Source organism: Drosophila santomea, chromosome 3R, assembly GCF_016746245.2.
Source record: "Drosophila santomea strain STO CAGO 1482 chromosome 3R, Prin_Dsan_1.1, whole genome shotgun sequence".
Lineage (NCBI taxonomy): Eukaryota > Metazoa > Arthropoda > Insecta > Diptera > Drosophilidae > Drosophila > Drosophila santomea.
The window spans coordinates 597,042-624,012 of record NC_053019.2 but is presented as its reverse complement, the minus strand read 5'-3'; the positions used below and the strand labels follow the sequence as shown (position 1 = coordinate 624,012).

At 38.4% G+C, this 26,971-nt stretch overlaps 1 protein-coding gene across 1 annotated transcript; it reads left to right on the top strand.

Moving 5' to 3' along the window:
- The first annotated feature begins 13,003 nt into the window (after positions 1-13,003).
- Positions 13,004-14,355, top strand: LOC120452348. Its single transcript, XM_039636521.1, has 3 exons — positions 13,004-13,061; positions 13,131-13,333; positions 13,393-14,355. The coding sequence occupies exons 2-3, from the start codon at positions 13,234-13,236 to the stop codon at positions 13,851-13,853; spliced, it is 561 nt and encodes a 186-aa protein (XP_039492455.1). The 5' UTR covers positions 13,004-13,061; positions 13,131-13,233; the 3' UTR covers positions 13,854-14,355.
- The last annotated feature ends 12,616 nt before the right edge of the window (positions 14,356-26,971 follow it).

Sequence of the window (26,971 nt, the reverse complement as noted above, 5' to 3'; positions counted from 1 at the left end):
ATGATAACAGCGTCATTGAAGGAAATGCTGTCGGTGTAGTAAACAGTATCTTACATTCAATATTTAGAAGTTCATCAGTATATTTAAATAACATATTAGTTTCGCAGAGTGATAATAATTATCATTATAGAGCATATATGCAAACAGTTTTAAACTACGGAAAGCCACTTGGCCTCGCATGGTTATTTTCCAAATTTCGGACGATTAACATCAGGAAAATACGTTTATCCGAGCTCTAATGAAACTCTGAAAAATATATTTCAAAGTAGTAATAGGTTAGAACTATTTGGAAAAATTCATGGTGATATATTTAATCAAACGAAACTTCTTGTCATTTTACCCATTCAGTAAAGTAGAAGTAAAATCGTTTACAATTTACCCAGGAAACAATACGCTATCAATAGACAATGCTGTAATTGGACAATTACCAAATTTTCTAGCTTTTTGTATGATTAAAAACCGTTCATACTCAGGCAACAGAGGACTAGATCCATTTAATTTTTAACATTTTAAAATGCAACGCTTTAATCTAATGGTGAATGGAGTTCAAGTTCCTTCGCAAGCTCTGGAATTTGACTACTCGAACTCTGAAAACGTTCAAAGCTCAAGAGGCTATAATATGCTATTCAGATCAAGCGGAATAAAACATTATGATCGGGGTCTTCAAATTACCAAGGAAATATTTGATACGAACAGTTTTATATTAGCCTTTGATTTAACTGCTGATCAGTCAAATACCACCATATGTTCAAATTTGATGTCGCAAGGCACAATAAGAATCGAAGGAAGATTTTCAGAACCTCTTAGTGAAGCCGTTACTTGTCTGGTATATTGTGAATACGATTCCATGATTGATATTGATAAGCATAGAAATATTCGAACCCTTTTTTAAAATGAATACTTTACAAATTCACAATTTGCTTACAAAACATATATACACAAAATCAATTTCTAAAGGAGTTTTCCCTTCAGACCAGCTTCCAAAAACTATTTCAAAGTATCCGGCTTTAATTATTGCAAACACCGACACTTCAGATCAACCAGGAACTCATTGGATTGCATTCTATTTCGAAAGTCGCAAATCAGCAGAATTTTTTGATTCCTATGGACAATTTCCCCAAAACAAGGAATTCGTGACATTTTTAAAATCTAACGCAAATAAATATTGCTATAACAAGCAACAACTACAAGGATATTTTTCTAATACGTGTGGTCATTATTGCATAATGTATGGTCTTTTTAAATGTAAAAAGAAAACGCTAAAATATTTATTAACAAATTTTAAGAGAAATGACTTTTCATATAACGATAAATTAATACTTAAAATGCTTAAGTCTAATTTTAAAAAATAAAATGCAAGATATTTAAGAAAATCAATGTAGTTTATTTATTAAGTCGTTTGTTTAGCTTATAATATTTTAACATAATATTGAAGGCCTCGTCTCTTAAAATTGGAAGCCTATGACACTGGCACGTATCGGGTCCTTCCGAAGCGTCATCATTACTCCAGGGACAAAGCTTGTAGTGGAATCCATATTTAGAATGGATCAGTTCTTTATCCTCTAAGTCCTCCAGAGTGCTCTTCAAATATATAAGCTGCGTTACGTGCTCCTCAAATATCATGTCTTCGAACTGCATCAAGAAGAGCTCAATTTGTTTGTAGTCCATTTTCGTTAAGGTTCTTTTAGGGTTTTTTAAAGACTGATGTTGGATTTAGAAAACTCAAACCTTTATATTGGAAAATTTCATTTACTTATTTATTTACTGATAAAAATTCAATTCGTGCAGAACTATATCTATTTACATCCTTCCCCTTATATACCATATGGGTAATACCATTCTCATTTAATTTCCTAAAAGGTGTCTTAGTACAGAATTTGTTTACATAACTCTTAGGTAGAAAAATCCAAACATCTTTTTTGTCCTTGTATGCTAAATAAAGAGCTACCTTAGTTCCATAAGGTGTCTTTTTCAGCTTACAACCAGTGATCTTATACTCAAATCCAATACATAGATCTTCAGTTTTTGTATAACCAATCACAGGCTTCGATTCATTCAGAGTCTCTAGGAAATCCTAGAAATTCAATAAAATTTGAACAGGATTTATTTATTAATGTCCTATATGCATACCATTTCTGACCAACGTGAGATTTGATTCGTTATGCTCTTGTAACTATTCGTATTATACTAATGCATTTACTTACAATTACGAGACTTTTATACTGTTCAGCACTACATATATATATATATATATATTACAAGAACAAAATACTACGTGAAAGAGATACCAATATATCTGTTATGCTCTTTATATACATAAACTCAGTTAAGCCTATGTAGAATATTTTTATATACTTGAGTATATCTATTTCATTTTGTATAAATATATAACTTCATATGAAGTAAAAAGTTACTACAAACCTTATATAAGACAGCACTTTTCTCGAAAACTCAGATTCAATTTTTACTCTCAGAATAACAAAGTTGTATTGTGAGTTGTGTTCGGAAACAAAATCGTTTGCTTCACGCAGCGGTTTAAAAAAACACACCTTAAAAGTGCATAACTTCAGCTATCAAAAATCTAAATCTTCTTATTATTGTTGCTTTTTCTGTCCCAGTGAACGAAAATTCTGGTTGCGATATAATTACAATGCTCATCTCTTGCTGATGCACGATGCAGAATTAAAGAGTATGCGTAAATCCATGGAAAGTTATCAAATAAAGATAAAACAAGTTTGAAAATTGAATTTTGTAAAATAGTTTTATTTAAAAAATTTCTGTATAATATAGACAAATTAAAAACCTAGATCAAATAAAACGTCTAGTAATGAATGGTCATCTTCGTCCTTCATTATTCGTAAATAAATGTTGGGTTGACTTGGCTCGATGAATTGATCAAAGATATGATCATCATCAGGAAACTCATAGATTATAGGATCTGTGTGCAGTATATCCATATCGAATTGCTGTGCACATTGCATTTCTTGGTCGTCTCCATTGCCTCGTATAAAATCATTTAAAACGTCCTGCGTTGTCGCTCCAAAAGGAAAATCGCTCCACTCAAGAGACGCAAATTGTCGATAGCCTCCACATAATCTTCCTTCGAGCCTTCAATTATTTCGACATCAGAGTCTTGAGTTAATGGAACATTTATTCCATTTACTGAGTCGACAAACTCTACAGTAAGGCCCATTGGTATGCAGTGCTGAGGTATTATAAGAACTGATCCTGAGCAATTTAAGGGGATCCATTTTTATACACGAGGATTAGAGAGTTTGACATCTACAGGGGTGTCTACTCTTAGAATCCACCTGATTGGTTCTAGATTTAAGGAGCCTTCACAGACTGCAATGGGGAAGTCAGAAAAGGAGGGCGCGAGCTATGGGTTTGGATGCAGGTAAATAGCCGCTTGACTTTCTCGATAATAGGTTCAAAGAGTCATAAATATTTGATTTTATGGGGTCTCCTAGCATAATGAAAATGGAGACAGATCACAGATAATCTGAAATACATATCTCTGTAGGGAATTATTTTGGATGACCGCAGTCAGGGATCATAAAATTATTGGTGACTACTAGTCATTGTTACTTTATAAGTAACATTTTGCAATGCATACATTTAAAACGTGGGTAGCCTTAAGCTGAAAGTCGCTATGACTTCAGATTGTTTAGGTTTTCTTCTCAACGGCTCCATAGCTTTTAGCTGAAAGTAGCTGGAATATACGCGAACGACGGATTTTTAACGGTTTTATGATTATATGATTTGTTATATATACGTATACACGACCCTATAACCAGTTTGTTTGATATTTCTAAATATTTCTCAACTAATAATCCAACCACCAGTTACCTTCCCAGAAAATTGAGGACACAGTAAGGTGCATAGCCTTGAACAGAAATCTCACCCCCACCTTGCGATCATCCTTATGACTGCTTGTGCGCGCAGGTACACCCCCTTCCAAGATTGCTTGTGCGCGAAGAAGTGCAATTGTAATTTTGAGAGTTTTTATGAAAAGTCGTATTTATACCCGTTACTCGTGGAGTAAAAGGGTATACTATATTCGTTGAAAAGTATGTAACAGGCAGAAGGAAGGGTTTCCGACCATATAAAGTATATATATTCTTGATCAGGACCAATAGCCGAGTCGATATGACCATGTCCGTCTGTCCGTCTGTCTGTCCGTCCGTATGAACGCTGTGATCTCAGGAACTACAAAAGCTAGAAAGTTAGGATTAAGCATACAGACTCCAGAGACATAGACGCAGCGCAAGTTTGTCGATTCATGTTGCCATGCCCACTCTAACGCCCACAAACCGCCCAAAACTGCCACGCCCACACTTTTGAAAAATGTTTTGATATCTTTTCATTTTTGAATTGGTCTTGTAAATTTCTATCGATTTGCCAAAAAACTTTTTGCCACGCCCACTCTAACGCCCACAAACCGCCCAAAACTGCCACGCCCACACTTTTGAAAAATGTTTTGATATTTTTTCATTTTTGTATTGGTCTTGTAAATTTCTATCGATTTGCCAAAAAACTTTTTGCCACGCCCCCTCTAACGCCCACAAACCGCCCAAAACTGCCACGCCCACACTTTTGAAAAATGTTTTGATATTTTTTCATTTTTGTATTAGTCTTATAAATTTCTATCGATTTGCAAAAAAACTTTTTGCCACGCCCACCCTAACGCCCACAAATTGGCAAAAACTCTCAGTGTTTAAGACTCTCATTCGCACTTCCACCAGCTGAGTAACGGGTATCAGATAGTCGGGGAACTCGACTATAGCGTTCTCTCTTGTTTTAATTTCAGAATCGTGAAAAGCATACCATTGGAAAGGACTTTTCAACCCAATTTGCAAAAGTTTATTTTTTAGAGAGGGATCCCCATAGCATATACCGAATCGGCAAAATTACAATTGCACTTCTTCGCGCACAAGCAATCTTGGAAGGGGGTGTACCTGCGCGCTCAAGCAGTCATAAGGATGATCGCAAGGTGGGGTGAGATTTCTGTTCAAAGCTATGCACCTTACTGTGTCCTCAATTTTCTGGGCAGGTAATTGGTGGTTGGATTATTAGTTGAGAAATATTTAGAAATATCAAACAAACTGGTTATAGGGTCGTGTATACGTATATATAAAAAATCATATAATCATAAAACCGTTTAAAAACCGTCGTTCCCGTATATTCCAGCTACTGTATTAGTCTTGTAAAATTCTATCAATTTGCCAAAAAACTTTTTGCCACGCCCACTCTAACGTCCACAAACCGCCAAAAACTATCAGTGTTGAAATTTCTTCTTTGCACATCTACTAGCTAGGTAACGGGTATCAGATAGTTGGGGAACTAGCGTTCTCTCTTGTTAAATTTTGTATAAAGTCTGGACTTAACATTTCTTAGATGTGTCAACTCTTTATTAAACCAAGGAGGTTTGTTAGAGGTAGACGGATAGTACATCGGAACACAAGAGTTGAAAAATGATTTAATTGCAGTATAAAAACAAGAGAGAACGCTATAGTCGAGTTCCCCGACTATCTGATACCCGTTACTCAGCTAGTGGAAGGGAGAAGGAGAGTCTTAAACACCGTTTTTGGCGGTTTGTAGGCGTCAGAGTAGAAAGTTATTTGGCAAATCGATAGAAATTTACAAGACCAATACAAAAATGAAACAAGAGAGAACGCTATAGTCGAGTTCATCGACTATCTGATACCCGTTACTCAACTAGTTGAAGGGAGAAGGAGAGTCTTAAACACAGTTTTGGCGGTTTGTAGGCGTTATAGTGGGCGTGGCAGAAAGTTTTTTGGTAAAACTATAGAAAATGACAAGATTAATACAAAAATTAAAAAAATATCAAAACATTTTTCAAAAGTGTGGGCGTAGCAGCTTTGGGCGGTTTGTGGGCGTTAGAGTGAGCGTGGCAAAAAGGTTTTTGGGAAAACTATAGAAAATGACAAGATTAATACAAAAATGAAAAAATATCAAAACATTTTTCAAAAGTGTGGACGTAGCAGCTTTGGGCGGTTTGTGGGCGTTAGAGTGGGCGTGGCAAAAAGTTTTTTGGTAAAACTATAGAAAATGACAAGATTAATACAAAAATGAGAAAATATTAAAACATTTTTCAAAACATTTTTAGAGTGGGCGTGTCAACATGAATCGACAAACTTGCGCTGCGTCTATGTCTCTGGAGTCTGTATGCTTAATCTCAACTTTTTAGCTTTTATAGTTCCTGAGATCACAGCGTTCATACGGACGGACAGACAGACGGACAGACGGACATGGCCAGATCGACTCGGCTATTGGTCCCGATCAAGAATATATATACGTTATATGGTCGGAAACACTTCCTTCTGCCTGTTACATACTTTTCAACGAATCTAGTATACCATTTTACTCTACGAGTAACGGGTATAAAAATATCAAAACATTTTTAAAAAGTGTGGGCGTTGGATTGCCAACGATTTATTGTCTAAAATCGTACCTTGACGGAGACGCGCTAGCATTAGTAGAACATATTCCAGTTACTAATGAAAACAAAAGAGAACGCTATAGTCGAGTTCCCCGACTATCTGATACCCGTTACTCAGCTAGTGGAAGTGCGAAGGAGAGCCTTCAACACTGACAGGTTTTGGCGGTTTTTGGGCGTTAGAGTGGGCGTGGAAAAAAGTTTTTTGGCAAATAGTTAGAAATTTACAAGACCAATACAAAAATGAAAAAATATCAAAACATTTTTGCAAAAGTGTGGGCGTGGCTGTTTTGAGCGGTTTGTGGGCGTTAGAGTGGGCGTGGCAACTTGAATCGATAAACTTGCGCTGCGTCTATTTCTCTGCAGTCAGTATGCTTAATCTCAACTTTCTAGCTTTTGTAATTCCTGAGATTTCGACGTTCATTCGGACGGACAGACGGACATGGTCAGATCGACTAGGCTTTTGATCCTGATTAAGAATATATATACTTTATATGGTCGGAAACGCTTCCTTCTGCCTGTTACATACTTTTCAACGAATCTAGTATACCCTTTGACTCTACGAGTAACGGGTATAACTAACGGAAATCATGAGATCGGCTGGACGAGCGATATAACAAACAATCGAAAATTTTTCGGTCATTCTTAAACAGTTTTATGACCTTTCCGAGTGCTATAAATTCAAATATCGGTAGGCGCCCATCCACGACGGAAGGAGCCAAAGTTCACATCGTGCCAACAGAACCACCAACATTTAAATGTCCTCAGTTCAAAGCAGTCGACATTGAATCTCGACGGGAATTCCACAAAGCAAGGAAGCTTTGTTTCAATTCAGTCCAGGTCATATGGTGGGCAACTGTACCTCGCGACATACAAAAATCATAACTCTTGCCCCAGTTGAGATATTTTCATAATTTTTAAATTTTTTTTTTAAATGAAAGGTCATTTTAATACCTTTCGATTAAGTGGTCATACAATATGGTGTGATAAATAGTAGATTTTATACTCAAAAATTATTTTTTTTTTAGGCAGTTTTCTCAATTTGTATCCAAATTCGACAAATACTTTTCTTTTTTTTCTCTGAAAATGCTAATATGGTACATATTTAATGTTTTAAAAACCAAAACAAAAAAAAAAATTTTAAGAAAAAAAATTGATTTTTTTTTTATTTTGTATTTTGTCAATTTTTTATATATTTTTACCTTTTTTTTTACAAATAATTTAAAATCATCATTCAATTTTATTTAATTTAATATTTTTGAAGAATAGTTAATCATTATACATTCATTTAAAATCATTACAAAGTCAGGGATTGAAAAACAAGCCGCCAATACAGAAAAAAATGTATGCCCGCCATACAATTTCATACTGCACAGCGACTGCGCTTGTAGCAGAATTTGCACTAAGCCGCGCGTTTTTTACGCAGAGTTGAAAGTATCTTTTGCCTGGAAAATTCGGGGTGGGACGTTTGGGGACCCGATCTCTTTTGATTCTGATTAAGAACATATTCAAGAACAACACCTCATACTCCAAAACCAGGGAATGGTAGGGAATCGATTTATATACTCCAACAAAGTTGAATTTTCTACAAAAATTACCTGCTATTTTTGCAACCCAAAAGAGATTTAACTTTGAACACGTGTAACTTCTAAAATACTGAACTGATTTGAATTATTTTTTGGATTCAACCCTTTTGAACTAATACCTGTCGAATGCAATATCGCAACGATCTGTTGTCATCAAAAATTTGAATTTAGTATAGCATTTGTATCTAATGCGCCACTGTGCGCCGCAAGCATCATACTTTAATTCATGGCTCGGCGCAGCCAATTCAACCTGGAAGCTACGTTAACACCGAGTGGTGACAGCCGGGATCTACATTTTCCACAATTAACCGCTAGCTCGTAGCGGTCATCACTTGGGTAGCGAGTCTCCTGCAGAAAACAACATCACGCATCATACCCTGGACAATATTCCGGTGGCAAGTTCTCAGACAATACTACAACCTGCAGGCTGCTCTTGGACACTGGATCTACAATAACCTTGTCATCGTAATCATTTGTTCAGCGAATAGGCCTGCGTCGAACGCACGCACGAATTTCTATTCTCGGTCTTGCCGCCAACAGTGCGGGCTTTACCCGCGGACGCGTACATATCTCGTTAGCTGCGTTCTCGTTATTCGGGCTAAACTATCGAAGTGGTCTTGTTTATACTCAATTCGATGAAGTAATCACTCCCAGCCCAAGGTATTGACACCTCATCTTCTACGTGTAAGCAAATCTACGAGCTTCCTTCGTTCTGCACATCACGAGCAATCGATGTCATCGTTGGAGCGGATCAGCCTGGTCTCTATACACGGGAGAACGGAAATACTTTGGTAACGACTTTCCTATCGCTCTCAATACTGTTTTTGGTTGGATTTTTGCAGGTTGTTATTCAGATATCGAGAAGATGTTTTGCGGAATTAAAATCTTCAAGCCGCACACCAATTAGCGCATTGGTTGGCGCAAGACAGAGAATGAACCCCTGCTTCATTTTCGCCGGCTCTCCACGCGCTTCTGAACGATGCCTATGTGGACGATATTCCAACAGGATGACACACCTTTGAGGACCTTAAGATTCTAAAGGACGAGCTTATCGGACTCTTGCATAAAGGCAAATTCAAACTACGCAAATGGAGTTCCAATAGTTGGCGTCATCTGAAATCATTGCCTGAAGAAGATAGATGTTTTGAGCCCATCCAGCTCCTCAACAAATCAGCCTAGGATTTACCAGTCAAAATTTTTGGAATCCAATGAAATCCAGGAAAAAACGTCCTGTATATCAATCTAAAGGACTTCGATGCAACCATTTCTTTCACGAAAAGAGAAGTCTGGTCGCAATTATCAAGAATTTATGATCCGCTTGGACTGGTAAAACCGGTCACAGTTCTGCTCAATCTCATCTTCCAAAGGTGGACAAGTGTCCAATGTGACGACCCGATTTCTGAAACTCTATGCACGCGCTGGAGAGCTTTGGTAGAGGTTTTGACAGCACTTAAACAAAGCCAAGTCCCACGGTATATTCGCCAATGCAGCCTAGTTGGATGTAGTTTTCGAGTCACCCTTGTTGCCGCCAAAACTCGTGTGGCCCCTATCAAGCCCGTATCGATTCCACGATTGGAGCTAAATGCTGCCTTACTTCTATCTTGATTGCTTATTCTTGTCAAAACGTCACTAACAATTCCTCTTTTCAGCATAAGCTGCTGGACAGATTCAGAAATTGTGCTACAATGGCTTTCAGCTTCCTCACGACGTTGGAACACCTACGTCTGCAACCGAACGGCTAAGATCCTGAACGATCCCCGCAACTGCTGGAACCTTGTTCGCACGGAAGACAATCCTGCTGTTTGTGCTTCTCGAGAACTTTATCCGTCAAAGCTTCTGAAGCATCGACCGAATAAGGCACCCTTTATCTTTCTTTATCTTTGTTCGCTTATCAGCGAAATCAATGCAATCATCCCACCTCTGCGCGAGCTTGCCCAGTACTTTTACATAATTTCTAACTTCTAACTGTATTAAGCTAGCATAATCGTCGGACGATTTAAAGCTTAGATTTAGTCACATTTTGCCTCTCAGTAAAAACCTACATACGCATGGGTGTCGACATAATCTGAAACTAACCAATAAATAAATCAAACAGTAACACTGCCGGTTTCATTTATAAACAAATAGTAAAATAAAAACAAGAGAGAACGCTATAGTCGAGTTCCCCGACTATCTGATACCCGTTACTCAGCTAGTGTAAGAGCGAAGGACAGTTTTTGGCGGTTTGTGGGCGTTAGAGTGGGCGTGGCCAAAAGTTTTTTGGCAAATCGATAGAAATTTACAAGACCAATACAAAAATGAAAAAATATTAAAACATTTTTCAAAAATGTGGGCGTGGCAGTTTTGGGCGGTTTGTGGGCGTTAGAGTGGGCGTGGCAACCTAAATCGACAAACTTGCGCTGCGTCTATGTCCCTGGAGTCTGTATACTCAATCTCAACTTTCTAGCTTTTGTAGTTCCTGAGATCTCGACGTTCATACGGACAGACGGACAGACGGACAGACGGACAGACGGACAGACAGACGGACGGACAGACGGACATGTCCAGATCGACTCGGCTACTGATCCTGATCAAGAATATATATACTTTATATGGTCGGAAACGCTTCCTTCTGCCTGTTACATACTTTTCAACGAATCTAGTATACCCTTTTACTCTACGAGTAACGGGTATAAAAACAAGAGAACGCTATAGTCGAGTTACGCAACTATCGGATACCCGTTACTGACCGTTGACAACACTGACCGTTTTTGGCGGTTTTTGGGCGTTAGAGTGGGCGTGACAAAAAGATTTTTGGCAAATCGAGAAAACTTTACAAGACTAACAAAAATGTGAAAAAATATCAAAACATTTTTTAAAAGTCTGGGCGTAACAGTTTCGGTCGGTTTGTGGGGGTTAGGGTGGTCGCGGTAAAAAGTTTTTCATAAGTGTGGGCGTGGCAGTCTTGGGCGATTTGTGGGCGTTAGATTGGGCGTGGCAACATGAATCGACAACCTTGCGCTGCGTCTGTGTCACTGGAGTCTGCATGCTAAAGCGCAACTTTCTAGCTTTTATAGTTCCTGAGATCTCCACGTTCATACGGACAGACTGTCGGACGGACAGACAGACATGGCTCGATCGACTCGGCTATTGAACATGATCAAGAATATACATGTATACTTCTTATACATATACATATAGCTTCCTTCTGCCTGTTACATACTTTTCAACGAATCTAGTATACCCTTTTACTCTACGTGTAACGGGTACAGTTATCCTAACCGTCTTATTCAATTTGATCAGATTGCATACTCTACTCTATTCTACTGAAACTGGTAACCCTCAGCCGTAGGGAAAGACAGTTTAGAAACATTTAATTGCAGCTCCTCTTAGTTTGAAAACTTTCATTTCAAGCCAGAGGATGGATCATATTAAAAAAAGAAATAATGACCGAATTGCCTTCTTGTTTTATAGGTTGATAGTTTCGACACATGCGGAATATAATATAAACTTACATAATGATATTTTGAGATTTTAAGGTGCTGTCAAAATCAATGGTCCGCTTAAGTAATCGCTTCTCTGCTCCGGTGTATTAATGCATATATCTTGCATAAAAACATGATTTGTTTTCCCATTTTGCTCCAAAAATGGCAGAAGACTCTTTTTCAATACTGCAATATACTATTCATTCGGGAGCTTGTGAAAGCCAAATCGTTGCGGATCCGCCACCGAAATTCCTCTTAGGGAACATAGGTGGACCCTTTCGTAAGTCCCTCCAATGCGGTCGAAATCCATCTGAGCCGTCCAGATTAAATTTTTTGTTCATCAGAAAAAATTATTCAAATGAAATCTATTAACCAAAGATGTAAAATGAAAATACAGTCAAAATTGCCTACCAAGGCCCAGCTTCTCTACAATTTTTTTTCAACAAATTGAAGACAAGCAGTTGTGTGGTGCGGTTTTAAGAACGGCGCCTTCTTTAAGACTCCTCCCACAATGCACTCCGATGACTGCAGCGTGCGCCAAACAGTCATTCGTGGCACAGGCTCACTGCAACTATTCGCAAGTGTGAAGCCCGTGAAAATCGAATTGCTAGCTTTTACGATAATACGACGTTTATCGCGGTCTGACAACTTTGGTTTCCTTTAAGACCTACGCTTCACACCGTATCCATCCGGATGTGATAACACAACGTGTTCGGCCAAAAAATTATTTGAAATCAAATCTTTCTCTCTAGCCGTAATAATCGAAATGTGTCGTATAATTTTGATACAGTTGCAGGCATGCCGAAAATCGGGATTTTGTGTTTGTTATTTTACTGCTGATTGAAAACGAAAGATGCAATCAGAGATAAGAAGATCTCAATTTAGGAACAATTGACAAAGCTTTCATTCTGCATACTTGATTTTGTTGTACTATGCTTCTCCATCAACCTACGAAGGTCGAAACTAATATTTTCGGGGTGTCATATAACTGGAATGAATTTGCAAACCCTGACAGTAGTTAGCCTTTATTGTCAGCGTCACTATTAGTCTAGCGGACGTCTATGTGAAAGCGCAGCGTTCGACTATTGCGTTCTCTCTTGTTTTAAATTTTTTTCGATGTTATGGTCAGACCCGACACGTGACCCTGATCAAGAGGATATATACTTTATAGAGTCTGAAACGGTTTCTTCTACCTGTTACATACTTTTCAACAAATCTAGTATATCCATTTACTCCACAAAGGTGCCAAGCTGATTATTTCCACTTAAGCGTTCGCGTTTTTTTCAATTTCAATTATTACTTAGTAAAGTGATGTAGTTTATTTATGTAATAATAAGAAAACTTGAAAAAAAATCCACAAATAACATCCATTGAAAACTTGAGAATAAAATTTAAAATAAGTTTCAAGTTAAATGTTATAAAACCCAATATAGCTGTTTGATTGTTGTTTCAGACAAAAAACTAAAAGCATTAGCAATAAATTATAACTCCTCGCTCGCTTACCTTATACTTACCACCTTATAGCAGCGGTGGCCTCATCTAGACGCACCGGTATGTACATATGCTAACCACTTGAGGTCTAACATAAAGCGAAGTGCTTGTCGTACAAATATCATTCAGCTGGAGCCATCAAAAGGCAACAATAACAACTAACTCTTTCAAAGAACGCTATAAAAGCGAACGCAGATTTGTGGCTACTAGTCAAAAAGTAGTCGCCAACAGCATGCTGAGAACTATATCGATTTGTGTTCTTATCGCGTTCAGTGGGGCCATCATGGCAGAAGGAAAGCCTGTCCTTATTAAGGTTTTTGCTCCCAGCGGAGGTATATTATTTGTCGTTTGGCATAAATTACAAACTTAAGTGTTACTGGTTTCTCTTCAGGCTACTCCAGTGGCAGTTACCAGAATACAGTGGGAGCATCGCCTGACACCACCCAGCTCATCTCCAGCCTTATATCTTCAAAAATTCAACTGTTAAACAGCGTGCTACAGGCCAAATCTTCTTCCGGGAGCTTCCGTATTGGTTTCAATAAGTCTGTAAAGTTTTTCGGTCCCACAAGCGCCACTAGCACCACCGAACAGCCCGTGACACACCATACCACCGAGGTAAACACAGACTTTGCTCCGGATGAATCTAGTAGGACTACTCAACTTTTTTACTCGACAACAACAGAGGGTTCTGTCGAAACGCCGATCCCTACTTTACATCCCGAGCTACCAGCCAGTACCACTGCAGGGATCACAATAGGGACCACCACATCGGTAACACATCCACCCATCTCGACGACAGCAACTTCTGGCTACTCCTATCGCACTCCCACTACCCATCCATTAGTTCAGTGAAAACCCATTTCTTGCCAACTTAAATATCGTCGTCCTAGCAATATTCGCAAATGAGTAAACTTCGTCAATTAAGTAACAAAGTTGCGATGAATTAGAAGAACTGTTTTTTAAGTTAATCTAGCTATAAATAACGCAGTAGGTTGTCGCTCGTTGTTCATTATCACAACAGATTGTGTGCGATTGTTGTCTGACTAGTCATTGGGATTATTGGCATAGAAACCGGTTTTTAAAGAATTAGGTGGGCTACAAGGCAAATATTTAATGTTTCATTAACTGCTGTTTTCAGATTTACAGGCAGATTCTAGCGCGTGTTTCTTGACACATCTACAAATAGTTTTTTGGTTCAAGGCAATCGATTTTGTATGTCTGGGCATAACAATCAAAATCTCAGATCTACGTATGTTAAAGATTTTTAGGTTTATAGATTTTTTGTATACATACATTATATGGCACGTTCGTAGCTATTAACGCATTGCTTATTTTCAAATTTGCTAATGTTGGGGATAATATTTCCAGTCCTATTTTTATGTAGTTAGTTTAAATTTTATAAAATTTTATAAAGTTCCCCGCTATCAGATACCGGTTACACAGCTAGTGGAAGTGGGAACGAGAAATTTTAACATTTTCTGATATATTGGTAAATATTGGAAAAAATTAACAAAATCTTAATTTTTCCCAAGTGGCGTTTTGGACTTTTTGTGGTCGTTAAGGTGGACGTTTTTTGGCAAATCGATTAAAATTTAAAAGAAAAAGTTTCATGCATATAGCTTTATATCTGAGAGACTATTTCGACAAGTTTCGCGTGTGGCGCGTCACATTCCTATGATCTTTTTAATAAAAATGTGTTTTTAAGTTTTTGTAAAGTATATGAATATTCCAATATAATATTCCAGTACAATATTTTAATGGGATAGGTTTTAACATTAAAGTGCCACACCCACTCTAACGCCCTCAAACCGCCAAAAACTGTCAGTATGGAAACTTCTTTTTTGCACTTCCACCAGCTGATTAACGGGTATCAGATAGTCGGGGAACTCGACTATAGCGTTTTCTCTTGTTATACCCGTTACTCGTAGAGTAAAAGGGTATACTAGATTCGTTGAAAAGTATGTAACAGGCAGAAGGAAGCGTTTCCGACCATATAAAGTATATATATTCTTGATCAGGACCAATAGCCGAGTCGATATGACCATGTCCGTCTGTCCGTCTGTCTGTCCGTCCGTATGAACGCTGTGATCTCAGGAACTACAAAAGATAGAAAGTTGAGATTAAGCATACAGACTCCAGAGACATAGACGCAGCGCAAGTTTGTCGATTCATGTTGCCACGCCACTCAAACCGCCCAAAACTGCCACGCCCACACTTTTGAAAAATGTTTTGATATTTTTTCATTTTTGTATTAGTCTTGTTATTTTCTATCGATTTACCAAAAAACTTTTTGCCACGCCCACTCAAACGCCCACAAACCGCCCAAAGCTGCTACGCCCACACTTTTGAAAAATGTTTTGATATTTTTTCATTTTTGTGTTGGTATTGTAAATTTCTATCGATTTGCCAAAAAACTTTCTGCCACGCCCACTATAACGCCTACAAACCGCCAAAAACTGTGTTTAAGACTCCTTCTCCCTTCCACTAGCTGAGTAACGGGTATCAGATAGTCGGGGAACTCGACTATAGCGTTCCCTCTTGTTTTTATTTGCAACGGGTATCTGATAATCGGGGAACTCGACTATAGCGCTCTCTCTTTATACCCGTTACTCGTACAGTAAAAGGGTATACTAGATTCGTTGAAAAGTATGTAACAGGCAGAAGGAAGCGTTTCCGACCATATAAAGTATATATATTCTTGATCAGGATCAATAGCCGAGTCGATCTTTCCATGTCCGTCTGTCCGTCCGTCTGTCCGTCTGTCTGTCCGTATGAACGTCGAGATTTTAGGAACTACAAAAGCTAGAAAGTTGAGATTAAGCATACAGACTCCCAAGACATAGAAGCAGCGCAAGTTTGTTGGTTCATGTTGCCACGCCCACTCTAACGCCCACAAACCGCCCAAATTTGCCACGCCCACACTTTTGAAAAATGTTTTGATATTTTTTCATTTTTGTATTAGTCTTGTTATTTTCTATCGATTTGCCAAAAAACTTTTTGGCACGCCCACAAACCGCCCAAAGCTGCCACGCCCACACTTTTGAAAAATGTTTTGATATTTTTTCATTTTTGTATTAGTCTTGTAAATTTCTATCGATTTGCAAAAAAACTTTTTGCCACGCCCACCCTAACGCCCACAAATTGCCAAAAACTGTCAGTGTTTAGACTCTCCTTCGCACTTCCACCAGCTGAGTAACGGGTATCAGATAGTCGGGGAACTCGACTATAGCGTTCTCTCTTGTTTTTAATTTTTTTCATTATACCCGTTACTCGTAGAGTAAAAGGGTATATTGGATTCGTTGAAAAGTATGTAACAGGCAGAAGGAAGCGTTTCCGACCATATAAAGTATATATATTCTTGATCAGGATCAATAGCCGAGTCGATCTGGCCATGTCCGTCTGTCCGTCCGTATGAACGTGGAGATCTCAGGAACTACAAAAGCTAGAAAGTTGATACTAAACATACAGACTCCAGAGACATAGAAGCAGCGCAAGTTTGTCGGTTCAGGTTGCCACGCCCACTCTAACGCCCACAAACCGCCCAAAACTGCCACGCCCACACTTTTGAAAAATGTTTTGATATTTTTTCATTTTTGTATTAGTCTTGTAAATTTCTATCGATTTGCCAATCGATCCATGTGACATGGAGTGCATTACATGTGAGTGGATTGTCCGAGCACTTGTCACGGTCGCTATGTTGCCATCCACTTTAAGAGTTACACAGAATTTTGTTTTTATAGTTTATATTGCATTTGTAAAGGATAAATTGTCCTGCTTCACTAAAACGGTCGAAGTTGAATGTCACTTACAATTTTTGCATGTATATATTTGCGCTTGTTCAGCGTAAGACTGCCGACATCGCACATAAGCTGTTTCGGTTATGAGTGGGAGCTCATGTCACACGTACACTTGAATGTTGCTCTGTTTGTAAATACTGAAACAAAGCGTCGCAGTGCGCCTTATCATGGAACTGATCATTTTTCATTTTTAATTTTTTGATAACGAAAGAAATTATAAAATAAATAATACGCACATTAATGCTTAACTTATTAAAAATGAAATCGAAGGGAGAAAAAATGATATATATTGCGTCAGAGGGTCGAGGAATTTGATCCTTCGACAAAGCGTACACCCCATTGCCCTTTGCCATACGTCGCTCTTTCAACCTTAACTGGAAAGCACTCTGAATTTACAAAATGATTAGGCGTTTTGTTATGAAAGATGGCTCTTTGTTGGAGAGATCGAGACATTTCATGTTACGTAGGATACTTATCCGAAGGCCCGGACTTGTATTGGCACCCACAGGATCTATCTTTTAGAACCATGTCGTAATAAATATTCCTTGTATTAGTTGTCAATAAATATTTAAAAAGATAAAAAATGAATCATCGAAAATAATTTAAAAATTGTTAACTTTATGTCTAATACAATAGTATTACTATGTCCTATTCCTTAAAGATATAATTGTTTAGGCTGCCTGAAGGTAGCAGTACAATAATTTAATTTTACATGTATCCAAACTTTTTAATAAATAAATAAAACAAGGGCTTGTATTGGCGACTGAATCAATTATGTTAGAACATCCTGAAAGTATGCTTCTGATGGGTAAACTATGAGAAGCTTAAGCTTAGCTTTGGGCGCCTAATTAAGGGTCTTATTAAAAGCACCCTTTCAAGCCGTCCCGGGGTGCACCCCTTTGAGCAGCCGGGGCGCGCCCCTTTAACAGAAGTCTTTTAACATTAACAGAAGTCTAGAGAAGCAACCGACGTTGGAATAGCAGCCGCGCGTATATATAAAACCTACGTTTCTATACCCGTTACTCGTAGGGTGAAAGGATATACAAGACTCGTTAAAAAGTATGTAACAGGCAGATGAAAGCGTATGAAGTATATATATTCTTGATTAGGATCGATAGCCGAATCTATATGGCCATGTCCGTCTGTCCGTCCGTATGAACGCTGAGATCTCAGGGACTACAAAAGCTAAAAAGTTGAGACTAAGCATACAGACTTCAGAGACATAAACGCAGCGCAAGTTTGTTGGTTCATGTTGCCACGCCCACTCTAACGCCCACAATCCGCCCACACTTTTGAAAAATGTTTTGAAATTTTTTCATTTTTGTATTAGTCTTTGTAAACTTATTGCCACGCCCACAAACCGCCAAAAACTGTCAGTGTTGAAGACTCTCCTTCGCACTTCCACTAGCTGAGTAACGGGTATCAGATAGTCGGGGAACTCGACTATAGTGTTCTCTCTTGTTTTAATCTAGCTCCATTCCCTTGTTATTTTCTCTGTGAAGTAAACAAAACTACTACGCTTAGAAATCGGCGGTCATTTTAAATGGCAATCGATCTATGGCTTGCCTTATAGCTTAACCACTTCTAGTATGCCGCTAAGAAAGGCCGCCCAGTTCAAAACCAACATATGGACATACTTTTTTTTTAGAGTAGAGATTTTTAAGTATACTTATGTATCTTTTTATCCCTTTTTCTTTTAGATACCGTTTACGAAATATTCGCAAATATGGTAATCTGTGGTCCAGTACACAAAATGGAAGTAACTTTCAAATTTCATGCTACTGCCAACTTTTTTTCGAGTTTTGCATACAAAGCATACAAAAACAAGAGAGAACGCTATAGTCGAGAAAACTGACCGTTCTTAGCAGTTTGTGGGAAAGACTTTCAGCACTGACAGCTTTTGGCGGCTTGTGGGCGTTGGAGTAGGCGTGGCAAAAAAATTTTCTTTTTTAAATTGAGAGGAATTTACAAGACTAACAAAAATGTGCAAAAACAATAATACGATTTTTTAAAAGTGTGGGCGTGGCAGTTTTGGTTGGTTTGTGGGCGTTAGGGTAGGCGTTGCCAAAAGTTTTTTTGCAGATCGAAAAATTTACAATACTTATAAAAAAATGAAAAAATATCAAAACTATTTTCAAAAGTGTGGGCGTGAAAGTTTTGCGCGGCTTGTGGGCGTTAATAAATTCGTGAATTAAAACACAAACATTGGCTTGACTATGCACCATGACCATGCGCTTAATAATAAAACCTATATTCCTCCACTCAGTAATCTTCGGGCCGATTGATATTACTTAACGGGACAAGAGCATCTTTAACGTATTTGCTATAATCTTTCCTCTGTGAAACATCATTATATTCGACACAACATTCTTTTCTTAATAAGTGGTCAAAGATTCATGGAAGCACATTAATATTTTTGAGCGCTCATATTAAAAGAAAGTTTTATTGACAGTGAAACTTGTTTTAGCAAACTTTTTTAAAGTTTCTTCAGTAAATGTTTGTATTTGGAAACATTTAGTTAATGTCAGTTAGTTAATCAGTTTTGATGTTGTAAGGACAGATTTTATTAATAATGTACCCGGCCAATCACCAGATCGGTCGAAAAACTTACATCCATTACTGAAACTAATACGAGAAATTCAGCTCTCGTAGATGGAATTAAAAAAAAAAAAAAAAAAACCCCGTTACTCGTAGAGTAAAAGGGTATACTTGATTCGTTGAAAAGTATGTAAGAGGTAAAAGGAAGCGTTTTCGACCATATAATGTGTATATATGTATATTAGATCAGTATCACGTTACTCAGCTAATGGAAGTGCGAAGGAAAGTCTTCAGCACTGACGGTTTTTGGTGGATTGTGGGCGTTAGAGTCGGCGTGGCAAAAAGTTTTTTTGCAAATCGATAGAAAATAACAAGACCAATACAAAAATGAAAAAATATCAAAACATTTTTCAAAAGTGTGGGCGTGGCATCTTTGTGCGGTTTGTGGGCGTTAGAGTGGGCGTGGCCAAAAGTTGTTTGGCAAATCGATAGAAATTTACAAGACTAATACAAAAATGAAAAAATATGAAAACATTTTTCAAAAGTGTGGGCGTGGCAGTTTTGAGCGGTTTGTGGGCGTTAGTGTGGGCGTGGCAACATGAATTGACAAACTTGGTTTGTGGGCGTTAGAGTGGGCGTGGCAAAAAGTTGTTTGGCAATTCGATAGAAATTTACAAGACTAATACAAAAATGAAAAAATATGAAAATATTTTTCAAAAGTGTGGGCGTGGCAGTTTTGAGCGGTTTGTGGGCGTTAGTGTGGGCGTGGCAACATGAATCGACAAACTTGCGCTGCGTCTATATCTCTGCAGTCAGTATGCTTAATCTCAACTTTCTAGCTTTTGTAGTTCCTGAGATCTCGACGTTCCTCCTTTTGAGTGCTGCTTGAACTTTTTTAGTGTGGGCGTGACAGATTCGGCCGGCTTGTGGGCGTTAGAGAGCACGGTGTAAATAGTTATACCCGTTACTCGTAGAGTAAAAGGGTATACTAGATTCGTTAAAAAGTATGTAACAGGCAGAAGGAAGCGTTTCCGGCCATATAAAGTATATATATTCTTGATCAGGATCAATAGCCGAGTCGATCTGGCCATGTCCGTCTGTCCGTCCGTATGAACGCTGAGATCTCAGGAACTACAAAAGCTAAAAAGTTGAGACTAAGCATACAGACTTCAGAGACATAGACGCAGCGCAAGTTTGTTGATTCATGTTGCCACGCCCACTCTAACGCCCACAATCCGCCCACACTTTTGAAAAATGTTTTGAAATTTTTTCATTTTTGTATTAGTCTTTGTAAACTTTTTGCCACGCCCACAAACCGCCAAAAACTGTCAGTGTTGAAAACTCTCCTTTGCACTTCCACTAGCTAAGTAACGGGTATCAGATAGTCGGGGAACTCGACTATAGCGTTCTCTCTTGTAATTGTTTATAAGTTTTTGGATAAAGGAGTGGGCACATCCAACTATGGCACAAATTCCCCAATACGATTTTCCATCTAAGATGGATCTTTCGATCATCAACAGAAATTTGTTTTGCCTTTTTGTTCCAATTTGCAATTCTCCTGAGTTTAAAGGCCAATTTCCATTTCAATTGTGCAATACTTAGAGAATGGACAATCTAAAGAAGATTAGTGCAGAACCACTGAACGGTAATTGCATAATCTTGCATTCCATGTCACTTCAAAGAGATGTAAGCATACTTTTGCGTGTACACTTTTTTGTAGTATTAAATATAAAACAAGAGAGAACGCTATAGTCGAGTTCCCCGACTATCTGATACCCGTTACTCAGCTAGTAGAAGTGCAGGTTTGTGGGCGTTAGAGTGGGCGTGGCAAAAAGTTTTTTGGCAAATCGATAGAAATTTAGACGACTAATACAAAAATGAAAAAATATCTAAACATTTTTCAAAAGTGTGGGCGTGGCAGCTTTGGGCGGTTTGTGGGCGTTAGAGTGGGCGTGGCAAAACGGTTTTTGGCAAATTGATAGAAATTTACAAGACCAATACAAAAATGAAAAAATATCAAAACATTTTTCAAAAGTGTGGGCGTGGCAGTATTGGGCGGTTTGTGGGCGTTAGAGTGGGCGTGGCAACATGAATCGACAAACTTGCGCTGCGTCTATGTCTCTGGAGTCTGTATGCCCAATCTAAACTTTCTAGCTTTTGTAGTTCCTGAGATCTCAGCGTTCATACGGACGGACAGACAGACAGACGGACAGACGGACAGACAGACGGACGGACAGACGGACATGGCCAGATCGACTCGACTATTGATCCTGATCAAGAATATATATACTTTATATGGTCGGAAACGCTTCCTTCTGCCTGTTACATACTTTTCAACGAATCTAGTATACTCTTTTACTCTACGAGTAACGGGTATAATTAAAATAATGTTAAATAACGCTATAGTAGGGTTCTTCGACTATCTTCGACTATCCGTTACTCAGCTATTTCAGCACTGACAATTTTGGGCGGTTTGTGGGCGTATGATTGGTCGTGGCAACATTTAGAATCTTGCGCTGCGTCTATGTCTGTGGAAACTGTATGCTTTATCTCAACACTATAGCTGTTATAATTCCTGAGATCAAGGCGTTCATTCGGACAGACGGAAATGGCCAGTTCGAATCGGCTATTGATCCTGATTAAGAATATATGTATGTCGCAGCGTTGTCATTTTCTTGCGCCTGATCTTCCATGTTGACACATAAACCTCTCAAGTGAAGCGAATTCCAACCGGCGCGCGCAATCGTCTTTATGCAACTGCTCGCATTTTCTACTGATCTATGCTTTATACACGCTAGCTGGACTACACTTGGCGACAGCGCGACAACGCCGTCGCCTCACTCATTTCGGTACTTTGGCGCCAGTCATATTATGCGTCGTAGTCAAATTATAGAAGAAGTTCTCAATAAACCAAACTTATTGCGCAGCTGCGTCTTGCAAGCGCAGTGGTCAAACTATGGTAATAATGTGACAGAAACATACTGTGGTCAAAATAATTTCGTAATGCGACACGGCCTTCCTGACATAATACACGTCCTCGTGTGTTGTATTAAATCTACCACATAGGTGACAATACTTCAGTATTCAAAGACTCTCTGGATATTTCAAAGAATTATTTCCATTCAATTTATTTCTGATTCAAATTAGTTTCAACTTCATTCTTATCATAACATAACTAAATTATTTAAATTTTCATAACATAATTTAAATTTAAGAAATCATTCCATTCGTGTAATTCCTTTAACACATTTTTCTCTTAATCTTTTAAGCCAAACAAATTTTGTAGTTCCTTTTACAAATAATTAACTTATCTTTTGTGTAGTTCCTTTAACACATAATTTACTTATCATCTGTGTAGTTCCTTTAACACATAATTTACCTATCATCTGTGTAGTTCCTTTAACACATACGACCCCCGCCATAACAAGTCTCTTCTGCTATGGTGCGGTCTTCAGTTTCTCTATTGGGCAACAGACACAACTTCTATTGCGCTGTCCCTATCTTTACATAACTCATCGTGTATCTGATTATTTGGTATTGCTCTTAAACATTCATGAGAATACTTATATGTTCGTTTACATGTTAAAGATTTTAGCGTATATCTATCTCCATCCAATACTTCAATTATCTCAAATGGCCCTTTAAATTTAGGATCGAGTTTAATTTGATGACGTTCTTCGTTTTTAAGCAAAACATGATCACCCACTTTGAAATGTACTATCTAAGCCTTATTTTTATCAAACCTATCTTTATCGTATTCTGCTTGAGTTTTCATGTTCTTTTTAGCCTCCTTTCTCAAATTTTCTTTGTCTACCTCATCATTGTTTTCTTCGTTTAGCGTCAACAAGCCAAAAGGTCGAGCTTCTTTACCTATCAATAATTCCAAAGGGCTAAACTTAGTCACACGATTAATCGTGCAATTCATTGCTAGCTGCACTTCAGCCAGCGCATCCTGCCATGATCTCTGACTAACTCGACAGCCGTTAGCATACCTTTCAGGGTACTCATGACACGTTCTACATGACCGTTTGCTCTACTTGCACCCGTAGCAATTAAATGTAGATTAATTTTTTGAGAGGAGCAAAAATCGCGAAAGCTTTTACTTACGAAACTACGTCCTTGATCTGCTATAATTCGAGTGGGTAAACCAAACAAGGAAACGGCGGATTTTACAGCCTTGATGCAGCTATCAGAATCTATATTTAGTGTGTGGTAAAAATAAACAAATTTGGTGAAGGCATCTATAAGGACGATGACATATTCCTTCAAATCATTTTTGCCACTCAATTTGCCTGTGATGTCGATATGTATCGTATGCCACGGTATTTCTATTTTAGGAATAGGATGCAGCTCAGCCTGCACTTTTCCCACTGGTGGCTTAGAAACTTTACATGTAATGCAATTTTCTACAAATCTACGAACGAATTTAGACATATTTTCGAACCAGTAATAACCATAGACTTTGTCCAGCGTCTTTTTCCATCCAAGATGCATAATGGATTCATGGACGTGATTTATGACGGCCCATCGAAAACCCCTTGGTATTACCGGCAAACATTTGTTCTTACTATTTCGCTGTATTTTTCTATGTAGTATTCCCTTTCGCAATTCATATGTTTTATCCAGATTTCCTGGTAACTCATTATTCTTTAACTTTACAATTATTTCTTGTATCTCAGTATCTCGCTGTTGCTCTGAAACCAACCAGTTATCAGATACCTCGGTCAAATTGATTCGTAACACTGAAATCTTATTTATACTTTTGGGTTGTTCAAGCACTGGATTTCGAGAGAGAAAATCCACATGCGCCATTCGCTCTCCTTTTCTATACTCTATTTCGAAATCAAATGCCTGCAAAAACGCCCACCATCTATGCACCCTCGGTGTTAAATCTAGTTTTGTGCGGCTGGCCTTTAAAGAATTACAGTCAGTATAAACTACAAATTTACGTCCCTGCAAATAATGTCGGAAGTGTTTTATAGCATTTACCACTGCTAACGTCTCCAGTTCGTATGAGTGGTATTTAGATTCGGCGGGAGACGTACACTTACTGTAATACTCTACAACATGAGGTTTATTGTCAATTTTATGTAACAGGATCGCTCCATACCCAATACAACTTGCGTCAGTATGGAGCTCTATTGGGTATTGCGGATCGAATATGATTAAAACTGGCGTCTGGGTCAATATAGTTATTATTTTTATTCGCACCTGTTCATGCACTGGTAACCAAACAAAGTCAGTGTTTTTCTTAGACGTGAGAAGATACAGAGGTTTAAGCGTTTGGGAGAAATGTAACACAAATTGCCGAAAATATGTGGCTAAACCAATGAATTGTCTTAGCTGTGAGACATTTTGGGGTGATGGTAATGCTTTTAAAGCTTGAATTTTTCGTAAATTTGGCCTGACTTCTCCGTTGCTTATTTAAAATCCGAGATACTCTATTTTTGTGGTGAGAAAGGAACACTTAGTGACATTAAATGAGAATCCAGCCTTACTTAATGTCTCCAATACTCTCTGCAATCTAACTAGCGCATCTTCTTTGCTTTCTGCTATTATGAGAACATCATCAATATAAACAATTGCATAAGTGTAAGCTAAAGCTCCTAGGGCCTTCATTATAGCCCGCTGGAACACAGATGGTGCGTTTTTCAAACCAAACGGCATTGTCAAGAACTCGTATTGACCCTCTGGCGTTACAAATGCTGTTCGTTCAATTGAGTCCTCATGGACTGGAATTTGGTAAAAACCGCTTGCCATATCTATGCACGAAAAATATTTAGCACCCCGAAGCCTAGCAATTTGGTCTGAGATGAGGGGCAATGGATACTTGTCAGCAACTGTGTTTTCATTTAGCATGCGATAGTCCACACACAGTCGATCGGTGCCATTTTTTTTTTTAACTAGCATCATGGGACTAGCGAAAGGTGAACAGCTTGGCCGAATAATCTTAGCTTTTAGTAGTTCATCAACTTTACCCCGCACTTTGATTTTCTCTTCTTCACTAAGCCTATATGGCCGCCGTTGTACTGTCTTTTGCTGATCTATTAATCTAATTTCCAACTGCCCTGTGGTGACCCTAGTCTTTGGTATTCCATCAATAAACCAATCTGAAAAACATTTTAGAATTTTTTTTAAGGCTGCCTTATCAAGATCATCAAGTTCACGATTTGATCCTATTAGTTCTTCATAATTGGTAATTACTAACGATTCTACTCTTTTGGTTGTGTAAATATGAAATTTGTCAGCGTCCATGGTTACGCCAAAGCCCTGGCCTAAAATTTCACGGCCAATTAGTACGTCATATTTCAAATACTTATCCATAATAACATGTATCAAAATCTCAAAATAACATTGATCAATATTTATATTACATAATAGTTGTTGAGTGCTATATATTGAATCATTACATATGCCGTTCAATTTAACAATGTTATTAATTCTTTTGCCACTAAATTTATCGGCGACACTTTCCTTAACTAAGGAACATTCAGCGCCAGAGTCGAAGCAAAATGGAACAGACTCACCGGTTGAACTTCTTACTATTCCTGATGGTGGACCTACAGTACAGATGTCAACACGTCTCTCGGTTACTTGCTCGTTTCCTCGTGATCGTCCTTTTGGACAGGCGGATGCGAAGTGCCCAAGCTCGTCGCATTTGAAACATTTGACTGTTGACCGGTCTTTTGATCCTTGCGTTGAACTTCCGTTGTGACTTTTTCCTTGATTTTGTGGCCTCTGCCGAGCACGACATTCAGCATATTTATGTCCGATCTTTCCACAATAATTGCATTTCACTTGAGAGAGATACTTAGACTTTTTACGCTCTGGGCCTGTTGTAGATGCGTCGTCATCAAGGTTCCGTTTTTTAAAAGTGCGCGCTTGTAGTTGTTGTTGCATGTCATTTCGAGTTTTAATATTGTTTGTAAAATCCAGCGCGACAATTTGTCATCAATTTGTGCCATGTGAGCCAGAGTAAGTGAAACCGCACTTTCCTCCAGATCAATAGATTTAAATTTGGACATAAGTAAGGTGACGATTCGGCTTCCATATTCGGTGTAACTTTCTCCAGACTTTGGTCGCCCGTTCAAAATTTTCATCAGTGTGGCAGCAGACGTTTCGATGCCAACGAAGCGTTGAACGAAGAGTTCTTTAAATTGTGGCCATGTGATGCCAGCAAAGCATATTTGGGACAGCCATTGTGATGCACTTCCCTCTAGCGCCTTGCTCAAAGTTATCATCAGGCTGCTACCTTCGGGCATTTTATCAGCAAAAATGAGATCCACTGTTGTACACCAAGCTGAGGCATCTGCACCAGCTCCCTCAGGATGAAACTTTGGGAGAGTTATATGTTTTCCCTTTTCATCAGTTGCCGATGCCTTCGGTGTCTGCATATTTTTGATGATCTCCATTAGGTTGTTGTTTTGCACTTGTAAAGCTGCCAGGTATGCATGGGGGATATTTGTAGGCAAAGCAGATCCCACTTCTGATGTCGCAGCGTTGTCATTTTCTTGCGCCTGATCTTCCATGTTGACACATAAACCTCTCAAGTGAAGCGAATTCCAACCGGCGCGCGCAATCGTCTTTATGCAACTGCTCGCATTTTCTACTGATCTATGCTTTATACACGCTAGC